Here is a 14,363-nt window from a genome sequence, read left to right as displayed (position 1 = left end):
AGCTATTCTGAAACTAAAACGTAACCGGCGCATGCAGCACAATTATACCCTGTGTGACTGGAGTGCAGTTCTAAAGTCAGTTTTCATAATGCTTAACACACAAATGAAGCACTTTCCAATAGAAATGTCAGGATTTATCCTCCTATATATATTTATCTGTTAAGCATCATGTAATGTTGGCTAATAAATGTTATAAAATTTTACCACGCTGGGACTCTTCATTTAAATGCACCAGTGTTTGAATGTTTTCCCCATGCTAGGACATTAGAATGCAGTTGTAGGAAACAAGGAGACAGAGTTAACACAGCAGCTTTGTCTGGTGGATCAGTACCCCTGGAAGAACGGCTCGTCCGGACGAAAGCCGTAGGCAGTGGCAGGACGTCCATCGGCTCCATTGCTGAGAAAAGCGATTGTAATAATGTGAGAATGAAAGACTTAAATTCATAATCTTTATAATCTGTCACCAACTTGTTGTTGTAATCTAAGTATCCTGTTTAGAGAGCGTTTAGGTGAATAGAGCATAGTAAGGAATGTACTAAGTACAGTATATACAGAACTAAAATCACAGAGGTGGGATGTATAAATTTTCATCCCATATAAAATGAAAACTCAAAGTTCGAAGGTTCTGTTATGAAAGATACAGTATATTCACAGCCATATTAACATTACTACAGTATGGTTGACATTTTCTGAATGTTTTAAGCAATAAACTGCATTTAAAATGATTATGCTTGTTTAGGTAATGAAGACAAATGATGTAAATACAAATGATGTAAATAGTCCTTTAAATGGACAGTTCACCCAAATATTCTGTCATCGTTTACTCACCCTCGTAAATGATGAGAGAACTTTCATTTTTGGGTGAACTGTTCCTTTAAGAGATCCTATTATGTATGTCGCACAGTACATAACAAGTTCAATGCCTAAGGGTGGAGTCCTCTCAATGTTCTGCCTATAATCGCTGACCACTTCTACATCATGTCAAAAGAAAAAGAAATGATTGTATAAAATATTTAGGCTGTGCTCAACAATATGTTCACTTAAAAAGCAGGAGTCTGTAAATATGACAGCAAAAAAGAGCAAAAAGCCTGAAGCAAAACAAAGTAGCTCTATGTTAACAATGAAACATGTATTAGGTCAGGTCATTTCAGTGATTATTTCCTTAAAACAGTAGAGGTGAAATGACATCATTATTTCCCCTCAACAAACATTTCAGTCCTTCAAGGTGCAAACGTTCAAGAAAATGTTGTGATTCAAGACACAAATTGGCTGTTGGCTCTCTCACTCTCTTTTCCCTGCACCAACCGCTTCAAGCCTACGGCCTTAAAAGTACGAGCGGTTTGCTTTGCCCCTGTGTGCCCACATAACATTGTGTTGTTTTTAGCCTCATATGACCTTCAGTAATCAAATACAGCAAGCCCTTCTTAGCACCCTGACTCTCACACGCTCCGCTGTCTAAAATATGTCTTTTTCCTATTGGCCTGTCAGATCTGTCAAGCTGAATCTGAGCAGCACGTAAGAGGGATTCGTGCTTTGGGGGTCTTCAACTCCACAGAAAGTGTAGGTGAACATTCCCTCCGCTCTTACCCTTTCTTCCCAGGTGTGCACTAAATTCTCTAGATTGAAATACATGCTTTCAGAACCCTGTATAATCTTGAGAAAACCCTGTTTATTGCTGTGAGAATTTATAGCTGCGACTTACTGTATGAGCGGCTTCATTTCTTCACATTAGCGTCACTTAATGAAACGCAGAAAGGCAAAACAAACTCAAGTGTTATCTTAATATGAATTTATTTCAACCGAAAGTATTGACTAAAATGATTCTCTATCACTGTATTCCAAACTCATTTCTATTCCAAAATATAAGCATTTCACATATGAAAACTCTATAAATTGTATACTAAAAAGAATTCAACTTTACTACAATACTTAAAGATCATTTTCCGACCGCCCCAAAAATTCTCAAAACCGATTCTTCAACACCATTGGTCTTGTACCATAAGACCCCAAGAAATTTCTCATCATTTTACATCCTGTGGTACTCCAGAGCAAGGCGACCTGTCTGGCGATCCGTAGCGAGCGCATTCCTGTCCAATTATGAGCCAGTCTGTCACCTCTTCCTCCACAGGGCTTCAAAACAGAGCAATAAAAGCTGAGTGGAGGTGAGATTGACAGCTCATAGCGAGTCAGGTCGGCCCTGACATGCTGGGGGGCGCGTGGGGGATATGACCAAGGGTGCCCGTAAAAAAAGGCCCCTTTTAACCAGACATTGTTTCATAGCTCAGAAGAGTGTTTGCACAGGAAACGGGTCTCGGCGCTTTTATAAAAGGACGTTTCTTCACATTTTTTCTTCAAGTTGTTCTCCAGCCTTTGCTTTGATCTTCTATTCCTGTCACTTCTCTGGTTACGTGGCCCTATCTCGGCTCAACAACACCCCCCTTTTTTCTTTCTTTGCCTGATTGTGTCTCCACGTCGCAGTTTTCCATTTTCCTCCTGTGTTATTCTCCCCGAGGCTTTAGCGACGGCCCCATGTGGCTTAAATAAAGGCGTATTTATCTGATGCGAGTGCGATGCGCACACGAAAAGACATGCACGCAGAGCAAGGTTTCCTCTGGGCCGTTGGTGTCTCGAATTGACCAGATTTAGCAGATTCAACACCTCAACTCATCTGTCTTCATTCTCAGTCTCACTTGTGCGAGTTCAAACAACATCCACGGAAACCTCGCTGGATTACTCAAGTTAATCAAATACTTGTCTTAGGTTGGCACGCAAAGTCTCACCACTCCAAAAGGCCCGCGTTCGCACACATCGTTTCACATCATCTTAAGTAAAGACCGGGACTCAATTTGATTATTATGGTAACCTCTGTCACTCAGAGCTGCCCACTCAAATTAAACCATTCATCCCGGGACCCTAACCTTGCCCCCCAACCCTCGGTGTATATTTGAATTGTATCGCTTTACAAAGAGCCGCCACAGCGCTCGCCCCTCCATCTGGACCCACGCCCCTATCCTCACCCACATGACAGGCTGGCGGGACTCGTCAGTCCGCAAAGTGCCCAAATCCTCACCCAGCTAAAACAAACAGGCCGAGCGCATTCTCTGTACAAAGTACACAGATTATAATAAACAAGTCTAGTGATAGCTCTCTCATCAAGCATGTACAATCAGCAAAGGTTTAGACTACGTGACTATCAGACCCACATATCAAACACAAGCCATGGATCCATTTCCTCAAGGAGAGCCAACACGATGACTAAACTGGATGGAGAGGTGAAATGCGATTTCATCTGTATGTATGTGCGTGGTTGTAGGAATGTGCACAATATATTTGCCTGCGTGGGACTTGAAAGGTATGTTTATTTTCGGGGCAGTACGAGTGCCACTGAGAAGCTAAGACAGAGTCGTTTTGCCTGTAACTCGGCTGAACAGCTGCGTTCACCTCTCTAGTCTCAAATGAGTCTAAAATGCTATGTTTTAATGGTGAAAATATGATTTTCAATACCAAAAAGGACATTTCAATAAAATGCAACTTAATAAAGTGGAAGGACTAACTTTGGTCTAACATAATTAAAACATTTTACTATTCCCTCGACTTGCATTTATACACATGCGAATGCAGCAGAGCGGAAACAAAAGCTCATGCAAAAAAAAAATCGCTGCATTTCGCTGTGTTCTAATGGGCAAATCTGGTCAAATTCGTATCATGTGACAACATGAGACCATTTAGAAGATAGATACATCACAGTGTGACCTTTTCAGTTGGAGGAAATAATAGGGAACGGTTTCATTTTGTGCAATACAGCTTTAAAATAATAAAAGAAATTTACTTGTAAAAAGGGCCCTGTGTAAAATTTCACATTCTGAAAGCATAGTGTGCACGGATGATGTGAAAATGGCCAGTAATATGTAAACTTCAGAACAAAGCCATTTTTCATTTTCCAAAATGGAAAAAAATCCTTAATGTCAAAAGGGATAGTTCATCCAAATATGAAAATTCTGTAATCATTTATTCACGCTCAAGTTCTATAAATGTCTTTGCTCTGTTGAACAGAAGCTATTTCGAAGAATGCGGGAAACCAACTCGTTTTTGGGCACCACTGACTCGTATAGTATTTTTCCCTATCATGATAGTCAATAGTGCCCCAGAACTGTTTTGCTATGCTTTATGTTCAGCAGAACAACAACATTTATACAAGTCTGAAACAGTCTGAGGGTGATTAAATGATGACAGATGTCCCTTTAAGCAATGCCATTCGTGGTTCAGTGGGGGTCTTTAAATTGACATTGTACTTATCTTTATCAGCCTTACATAATGAATGCACAAAATCTGAGATAATAAATTACAAAAATACAGTAAAATGCTTATTATTTTGAATGTGCAATTAGTAGGCGAAGCCAATTCAAGAGCTAATGAGGGTTACACGGGTTCACTCACCAGCTGTTGAAGTCTCCGTTCTGAGCGTGAAACTGGTTGTAGAAGTCTGGACTGAGGCCTGGCTCAGGGGGCATCATACCGTCTGTAGCAACACACACACGTAGACACAGCTTATACAGAACAAACAAACGTATGAGACAGCGGCCCAGCAGAGCCACTTCCTCTCAGCAGCCATTCTCATTTATCTTCTTGACAACCTCTCGCTATGACGAGCCTTTGATGACACCTCAACTCAACAAGCAATCAGGCCAAAATACAGCATCACAGCTCGGGTGGAAAATTGGACAAATCTAAATTGAAGGTTTTAGCTTTCAATAACTGTCAAGTTGTTGCACAGGATGCCAATCAACTCATGTTAGCAGACAAGAAAACATTGGCTGTCTTCTGTGGTTTTAGGCCGGTTCTTCAGAGATTACCCTACGAGAAGATTGCATGCGTGCGGTTTTGTGTGCATCTGGTGAGGTGGTATGGTCACGAACCCGTGCTGTAGAAAAGATCGGGCTGATCCAGGTCGTCAGGGTCGTCGCCGTACAGGTAGGGCTCCGTGTCCTCCATCTGTCGGCTCTCAACCATCTCCAGCCACTGAGAGTTGTGCCAGCGAAACTTTTCGTTCTGGATCTTCTTGCCCCACTCTTCATCATACTCCTTTACAGAACACATACAAACACACATAAATGCAGACATTCATTTTTATTCGTGATATACGTTACTCCCTTCAAACCTAAATCGTACCACACAGCTGTGCAAATTCATACATTCGCAAGTTGTCAAAACAGCGCTATTGCGCTGCACGTCAGTGCCAGGTCTACTTTAGTGTGGAGGTCCAAACACTGTCACTCCTGGCAATCCACCATTAACCGGTCGTTTCAACGTGCGAGACATCCGCCGCCGTCTAACGCGTCCGGACCCTCCGCTGCAGCCTCTCATCAGATATATTTCAACCCACAATGAGGACTTCTGTCTGAACAGGGTTTTCCCCATAGGCTGTGGCTGCTGATGGTGCCATACAGAAACAGAGCTCTGGTTTAATCCAGTGATTAAAGGTGCAGAGCCCACAGGTTGGGTGGAGAGCCACAAGCAGACACACGTCACCCACAGACGCAAGTTTTCTGCCCAGTTTGCACTTTTGGCGAGATGTTTGGCAAAGTTTGTCTAGTCTGTCAGCCTCTCTCTCTTAATCTGTCTCCATCTATCTTGCCCTTGCCCTGGAAACCATGAGTTACTTTTGTGCAAAGAAATGTAATTAAATAAATAAATATGAATTATATTCAAGAAAACTCAATCAGTTAAACGTAACAGACATAATAATGATGACAAAATTAACTGAGAAAATAGTCTGTACATAAGCACTTCTTAAAGGGATAGTTCACCCCAAAATGAAAATTCTGCCATCATTTACCCATCCTCGTGCAATTCCAAATCTATATGATTTTTTTCTTCTACGCAACACTAAAGAAGATATTTTGAAGAATGTTGGTAACCAAACGATATTGGACCCTATTGACTTCCATTACATGCACACAAAACCAAAGAGACATTTCTCAAAATATCTTCGGTTGTGTTCCACAGAACAAAGAGTCATACAGTATCTCACAGAAGTGAGTACACCCCTCACATTTTTGTAAATATTTTATTATGTCTTTTCATGTGACAACACTGAAGAAATGACACTTTACTACCATGTAAAGTAGTGAGTGTACAGCTTGTATAACAGTGTAAATTTGATGAAAAAAGGAATTGTTATCTACATAAAGATGGCCTGGGCTATAAGAACATTGCCAAGACCCTGAAACTGAGCTGCAGCACAGTGGCCAAGTAGGGCTGTCACGATTATTAAATAATCGTCTCATTGCGATTGTTTGACCTCATCGCGATGATTTCGGATCATCGCAATTATTGCACATCTCTATAGAAGACACTAGGGGGAGCTGTAGTGCATCTGCATATTGCATATTTTAGTGTATATATTGTTACTAAAGCATGGTAATACTTGTAAAATGTACCACCACAACACAATCACTTAAAAAAACTAAAACATATACAAATTACCTGCAGTACAATTTAATATTATTTAAGCAAATCTCAGTGTGAAAACCAGTCTATCAAAATTTCATTAACACACAGGTAAAATTTTACTGTAGTCTTGCAAGTGAGAAAAAAACAGACTAGAAGCTTTTCTATGACTGATGGCATTTTAATGGAGGCTTCAATTCACACCTGATCAATTTACTTCATTTACAAGTATTTGGTGGTTGTATTATTGACAGGTAAAAGCCTAAACCTTAAATATATGATGACCCAATTTTTTCCGATGTATTTCCAAGAAAAAAACATAGTCTTGTATTCAGAACAATATGGTCGTTTCAATCGCTGAATCAAAAATGAATGAGAATTAAATGTCAAAGCTCAAAAACAGACAATTAATCGCCATAATCGCCAAAGCCCTAAAACAGACAATTAATCACCATAATCGCAATGATTTATTAGACAATTAATCGTCAATCAAATTTAATAATCGTGACAGCCCTATGGCCAAGACCATACAGCGGTTTAACTGGACAGGTTCCACTCGGAACAGGCCTCGCCATGGTCGACCAAAGAAGTTGTGTGCTCGTGCTCAGCGTCATATCCAGAGGTTGTCTTTGGGAAATAGACGTATGAGTGCTGCCAGCATTGCTGCAGAGGTTGAAGGGGTGGGGGGTCAGCCTGTCAGTGCTCGGACCATACGCCGCACACTGCATCAAATTGGTCTGCATGGCTGTCATCACAGGACAGCCTCTTCTAAATATGATGCACAAGAAAGCCCGCAAACAGTTTGCTGAAGACAAGCAGACTAAGGACATTAATTACTGGAACCATGTCCTGTGGTCTGATGAGACCAAGATAAACTTATTTGGTTCAGATGGTGTCAAGTGTGTGTGGCAGCGACCAGGTGAGAGGAGTACAAAGACAAGTGTGTCTTGCCTACAGTCAAGCATGGTGGTGGGAGTGTCATGGTCTGGGGCTGCATGAGTGCTGCCGGCACCGGGAGCTATAGTTCTTTGAGGGAACCATGAATGCCAACATGTACTGTGACATACTGAAGCAGAGCATAATCCCCTCCCTTCGGAGACTGGGCAGTATTCCAACATGATAACGACCCCAAAAGAAGCTGAGGGTAAAGGTGATGGACATCTCTATCCACCAGCTCCGTGATGCCGTCATGGAGGAGTGGAAGAAGACTCCAGTGGCAACCTGTGAAGCTCTGGTGAACTCCATGGCCAAGAGGCTTAAGGCAGTGCTGGAAAATAATGGTGGCCACACAAAATATTGACACTTTGGGCCCAATTTGGACATTTTCACTTAGGGGTGTACTCACTTTTGTTGCCAGCGGTTTAGACATTAATGGCTGTGTGTTGAGTTATTTTGAGGGGACAGCAAATTTACACTGTTATACAAGCTGTACACTCACTACTTTACATTGAAGTGTCATTTCTTCAGTGTTGTCACGTGAAAAGATATAATCAAATATTTACAAAAATGTGAGGGGTGTACTCACTTCTGTGAGATCCTGTATATAAACTTTTTTTGTGTGTGTGTGTAAACTACCTCTTTAAATAAAAAAACAGATTTTCCAATTCTTCAGTAATTAAGGTTTTAAGAACATACATCTGTCTCTCTCATGAAACAGCTGAAAAACAGATGTACACCACTATAAATAAAGATTCTGGGAAAATATGTTAGTTGAAGCATCTCAGCCAGGTTCATTGTGTTTGTGTGGCATAAGTGCCGGTGAAGGAGGGACCTGCCTGAGCTCAGGGCTGAAGGCCAGCTCTCTGTCCTGGGGTTGTGGCTTGAAGGGATATAGCTACGGCCGGAAGTGATGCAAAATCTTGCCATAAAATTACAATAAATTACATTAGCTAACGCCTACACCTACCCCAACCCTAAACCTAACCTTATAATAATAAAACAATAGTAATTAAGTGTCAGCGTGACAAAAATGATGCGGTATTGAAGTGTGCATGCCCAGTGGAGGTAGCTGTATCCCTTCTAGCCACAACCCGGGCCCGCTGAGGCGTCCTGCCGCCGCCCGCTCCGCTGAATGAAAATATGGATTAATCAGAGGAGGCCCCCTGTGGTAGAACCTGAGTAAATAAGCCATGTTTCTCTTTTCTCTGCTCTGTCCATTCATCATGTGGACAGCAGCGCAGAACTGCGCGGGAGCCCGGGGCAAAAAGCCTGATGCAAAACCCAAAGGGCTGGTGGGAGTGTAAATTTGCACACAAACACCCACACTCGCACCGCGGCTAACCTACTAAGCCAACTGTGCGCGTTCTTAAATGCACAAACCAATGGAATCATTCACACTGGAGAAATCAGCAATCCCGTGCTGTAATTTCACGAGCAATTGCGTGAAAACTTAAATCTGCGTGCTTGATACCGTTGTCAAGACTCGGTTCAAACACGTCAGCATGTTGCAGCAAAGCTATCCATCTGCTCTTTCTCTGTCACCACAGATACAAACCAGATCCCACACACACCCTTTCATGTGGCCGAAGCTTAACAAGCCGCCTAATAAAGTGAATGAAACACTTCCCCAAACAAACCTGGCTCTCAGAGTTCACCGCCAATTACTGATATCGAATGTCAAGGAGTGGGCATTAAGCTGCAGAGACTTTACTGGCACTGTTGTAAACACACATGGTCAGCTTGGAGTGAAAGCACACACACATGCAAGTCTTCTACTCTCATTTGAGCGCATATGTATAGCATAAGTTGTGTGAGAGTACTTACGGCGATAATGTCCAGAGTGTTGTCACAAACCTTCCGGATTTCCGTGTTTTTGTCGTGCATGAGGTCGATGAGGTAAGCAGGGGCCTCTTTGGGACAGTTAAGAATTTGACAATTAAAGCCTTATAATATATTTCCTGTCGCTCAATTGGTAAAGCACTGCACTTTTCAGCGCTATGGATTCGATCCCAGCGGATACTGATAAAAGACATGTATAGATTCAAAGCACCGCAAAAGCAGAATTGTAATGTAAATGTAATATCGTACTTTCAGATGTGGAATTATTTTAAGATTATTATTACCGTGAATGTGGAAAAGAAAGAAAGCAACAACATATGTACTGTACCAGCAAAACATTCAATTTAAGGCTGACATTGTAATTAATTTAGTAGACTTTATTATAAATAAGTGACGTTACTCATCTATAACAATAACACCATTCAATATGACTGGGGTCTTGTAATATCAGCGAATATCAATCAATGAAATTAATGAAATTAACCAGCATATCATGTCAATGTTAAATATATTTTTTTTAGTTGACAGGCATACTTCTAAAGTTACTGTTTTCTTATATTCAATACCAGCAGTGCTGGAAGTTTGATGTTGTGCTTCTTAAGATGTCTTAAAACCACATTAACATAGCTTTGCTAAGGATTTATCAATCAGTGCCTAGGTCTAGTCTAGGTCTAGTTCTTAAGTGGTCTGGTCTTGACTCTTAACATCATCTCAGTGAGGTTGAACCTGTTGTCTACTCTCTCACAAATGCATCTGGAGTAAAGAACTCAAAATTTGCACCAATGAGACAGGCTAGAAAACCCTTACAAAGGCACTAAATAAGTTCCCAATACACAGAAAAACTATTGATTTTAATAAGGATACGTGTGTCTTTAATGATGACATCTCTGGTGGCCTGGTGGAAGACCATCTGGTAGAAGACGTAGATGATCTGACACACAAATTCATCGTCTTCCTGCTGGGCTGGTAACAGAACAAACACAAGTAAAAAGACATTACGTTTACATCAGCCCGCCATTAACATCTTGCCTCAAATGAAGAACTGGATGTATCATTAGATGAAGGCATAATTGGTTCCGTATCATGCTGAAATGTAATATGGCAAACTACACACACTCCTTTAAGCACACTCGTATCGGCTGCTGCCTGGTCATACAAGTTGACATTCAGAACCTCCTCCAGTGGATCATGTTTATGTATGAATGCTCTCGTGAGAAGCCACCATTTGGCAAAAGTATCAACTTTTCTTGTGAAACGATACAGAAAGCTCCTACGGAGAGATGTGTGGTTGTAGTTGCCCCTCCAAACTTTAATAAGAGATTTCAATTTTGATCTGGCTCAGTTTAATCTCTTCCCCCGGGAATGAAATTCCTCCAGAAGAATGACAGCAAAGGAGTCTAGCTGCACCGTGGGACCAGAAACTGAATACTGCTACAGCAAGAAACTGGACAAGCTTTGTATAAGCTACAAATAACATCACAGAGGACCCGTCAACGCCTTCCGATGAAAGAAAACCAATGAACGAGAATACAAATAGAAGTGATGAGGAAAAACGGCATAAACAATACAATACCCAAGCATCTCGATTTGATGTTGTGACATAATGAGGAAAACAAACTTCGGATTTGTTTTTACATTTGTATCAGGATCAAATGTGTAAAGTATAAAATGGCATCAGTGCAAAATCATTTCAGTTGTTGAATGTCATGTAACTAAGACTGTTGTTTTTTCTTGGTGAAAGGGAACTGTGTAATTCAGTACCAAGAAAATTTTACTTTAAGTAAAAAAAGTATTGTCAGTATCAAGCACTATTTAACTCCTTAATGTTTTGGTATTGTGACCAGCCTAGTTGCCTAGTCTCCATCCTAGCATCCCTTCACAATCTTGATTCCTTTCATTTTCACAATTCGTTCTTTACAAGGCAAAGGAAAGGTTCTGCCAACCGACAATTATTGATATGAGGGCTCACACTGAGCAGAACTCGCAAATCTCATGCATACCGTGAGAGTGGTGCTTTCCTGTTCCTGAACACACTGTCACTTTTCAGCATGTAATCCAGAAAGCAAGAAGCAGCCCTCCATGTCCCACTCAGCCCTGGCCTGTTTGTTTATTCTAATTTATTCTAATTTAATATTAGTTTAGTCTAAATAAACTCTTCCAATCTCGCTTCAACATTATGAAAGACAAAACATGCCAAATTGAGATCTGGTATCTGAGTGCCTACAGACACGCAATGCATCTGTTGTGATTTGTGCAAATAAAAGTGGAAGTCAAAACCTGATTATTCCGCTGACTAAAGTGTGTGATTTCTGAACCGCTAGCATCATCAACTGCAAAAAGTATTTTGACGTTTCGTGTCAATCAATCTACAAACGGCTGACTTATAGTTGTCTCTGTTTACTCTACAGATGTAATTTGGTTTAACGCTAAATAAAACCAGATTTCTTCATAGGGAACTAAAAATTAAGATAATCCTTTCAAACCATTCACTTCTAGTTCTATCATTTGGTTTCAATGCTAACAAATAAGCTCGTTTTGGCTGGGAATTTACCATTGAGCAGCTCAATGAGAGCAGGAATGATGCCGGACTTAGCGAGCATGACGGCACACGAGTCATCCATGGACACCGTACCAATCATGATCACCACCTCCAGAATCAGATCATCCTCTGCTGAGCCTGAAACACAGATCACAGGTCAAATCTAAATGAGTGTAATAGAAAAGATTATACCATCATACCACTCGTACAAAGAATGCAGGACATATGAGGCAAACTGTACATTACTGTGTACACAAATCTTTGTCCACAAAGCGAGCATGCTTGCTTTACTGTGTACAGCTCCATCTCACGATGCAATGTACTCACCCTGACCACAGACATGTTATACATCAATTACCGACAGTATAAACACTGTTGTATGTAATAAAGCTTGCATTATTTTACCATTTCAAATGGACTAGAAAAGACTAGAAAACATTACCAGATGCATGTTAGCTTTACCGGGTTTGAGGTGATCTTTGAGGTAGGGCACCAGGTTGTACTCTTTCAACAGGAGTTCCCAGTCCAGGTCAGCGATGGTAAGATTTGCCATTGTACCCAAACACTCAATAACAAACTCCTCATCACCCTCCTGCTTGATCTGAGCTGCCAGGTCACCCACAAAATCCTGGAATACAAATGACACCAAACATAGATGTTTCATGTGTTGACTATGCGCACCTTGTGACTTCTAGAGGAATGGCATTTACAATGAACAGCTGTTTTAAGTGGCCGTCGTGCTGCGAGATGTTCCTTATCATCTTCATCAGCAACGGGTCCTTCAGTCTGAGCGCTCTCTTCATCAGCATCTTCAAACCGTTTCCTGTCGAGCAAATGCAGATTATAGAAAAGTATGCAACAGTATGCTGTAACATACATCATATCTCATCATTCACGTGTGCCTTGTGTTTCATTCTAGAAGAAAGAAGACACAAACCCTCGCAGATGATCTGAGCATTCCTCTTGTTGGCGGCCAGGTTGATGCAGAAGGAGATGAGCTCGGTGTCGATTCTCTCCTCACCGTGTTCAAACAGCATCTGCATCAGCTGATCACACAAAACACAGGAAACAAAGACAATGGAGTGTCAACATACAATGCAGCATACATGAGCACATTGTCGATTTAATTTCGCTATTAACATATTCGCTATTTAATGCTTGGATGAGATAAATACACACACACAAGGAATGCGTCAATGCAAGACGACACAATGGGTCATTGAAGAACAAAAGAAAACAAAAAAGAACATTTTGCATGTGGACTATCATGCAATACCCAGAGAAAGGAAAGTTACTGACAGTGAGAAATATTAGTGCTGTCAGTGGTCGGGAACAGATTGCCATTGTTTTTTAATTTTAAAGCCAGAAATTGAGACAATTTCCCAAAGTCTACTTCAATCAATTTGACCCTGCGACTGATAACAGACCAGCAAAAGGACTTGGAAGGCCCATCTTAAGTAGATAACTGCCCAGCAGAAAATTGATTGAGAGCCTGTGGGTGAAGATGAGATGAGCAGGAGAGCGGTAGAAGAAAAGGAGGAGGCCACGAGAGGAGCTCCATGGGCTCCACGGGGATGGCAGCGGTGTGGGCTGATTGGATGTTAAACAGGAAGGCACAAACAGACGAGTCAGGATCGAGGCAGGCCTGTGAAGAGGCAGCAGTCTGCAATCAGGCCTCTCCCATATTGAGTATCACATAACCTGGTCTTGGGCCTCCAAATCACGCAGTCTAGACACACTGGCACCTGCTTGCTCCTATTTACCAGCAAAGAGAGGCCTTACCTCATACCCCAGTGTCCTACCCACCCTCCACCCACCCAACCATGGTTTCATAGCTCCATAAGCCCTCCGAGCATTTTCTACACACACTCACAGCTTTGAGTAATTACAGCAAGATCGGTTTGTGGCAGAAAAATGGATCTGATGCCGGGCTTCTCTTCGCCAGTTCAGAACTTAAAACAGTGAGGCTGTTTGATGTAAATCCTTCCCTCACTGAAAAGGGTCCAGTGGTGGAGAACACCAGAACCAGACAGAAATGGAGAGCCAGACTTTAGATATTGATGAGGACTGAGGGGAGTCTCTAACGTGAATGAGACTCTATTCCATTTTGTTTTACTGTACATAACATTGCACACTTATACTTATCCACAATTCTGACTAACCTAAACATTTTTCTTTCTGTCAGCATTCTGAAATAGGAAGCATGCAAGCGGAAGAAAGAAAGAACAAAAGTAAGAAAGTAATAAAGAAAGATAGCACGAAAGAAAAGTAAAAAGGTAAGAAAGAAAGAAAAAGAGAAAGAAAGAAAGAAAGAAAAAAGAACAAAAGTTGGAAAGTAATAAGGAAAGACAGTGAGAAAGAAAAGTAAGAAGGTAAGAAAGAAAGGTAAGAGAGAGAGAGAAAGAAAAGGAAAGTAACAAAAAAGAAAGAAAGAAAAAAAGGAAGAAAGAAAGAAGGAAGGAAGGAAGGAAGGAAAGAAAGAACGAAAGAAAGAAAGAAAGAAAGAAAGAAAGAACGAACGAACGAACGAAAGACAGAAAGAAAGAAAGACAGAAAGAAAGAAAGAAAGAAAGAAAGAAAGAAAGAAAGAAAGAAA

The 14,363-nt window shown here is 41.1% G+C and overlaps 1 protein-coding gene across 1 annotated transcript in view; it reads right to left on the bottom strand.

Moving 5' to 3' along the window:
• Positions 1-282: 282 nt before the first annotated feature.
• Positions 283-14,363, bottom strand: part of kifap3b (kinesin-associated protein 3b) — a 25,111-nt gene continuing 11,030 nt past the window's right edge. Inside the window, exons 12-20 of the mRNA XM_057333317.1 lie at positions 12,705-12,813; positions 12,478-12,590; positions 12,230-12,395; positions 11,780-11,905; positions 10,093-10,191; positions 9,214-9,299; positions 4,917-5,082; positions 4,438-4,519; positions 283-397 (exon numbers count right to left, since the gene is read on the bottom strand). Coding sequence (XP_057189300.1) covers positions 325-397; positions 4,438-4,519; positions 4,917-5,082; positions 9,214-9,299; positions 10,093-10,191; positions 11,780-11,905; positions 12,230-12,395; positions 12,478-12,590; positions 12,705-12,813 — 1,020 coding nt within the window. The 3' untranslated portion in view covers positions 283-324. The remainder of the gene's footprint in view (positions 398-4,437; positions 4,520-4,916; positions 5,083-9,213; positions 9,300-10,092; positions 10,192-11,779; positions 11,906-12,229; positions 12,396-12,477; positions 12,591-12,704; positions 12,814-14,363) is intronic.

This window comes from Triplophysa rosa, linkage group LG5 (genome assembly GCF_024868665.1).
Source record: "Triplophysa rosa linkage group LG5, Trosa_1v2, whole genome shotgun sequence".
In the NCBI taxonomy this organism is placed as follows: domain Eukaryota; kingdom Metazoa; phylum Chordata; class Actinopteri; order Cypriniformes; family Nemacheilidae; genus Triplophysa; species Triplophysa rosa.
Note: the sequence above shows the minus strand (reverse complement) of the source record. Positions and strands in the feature narration are given on the sequence as shown.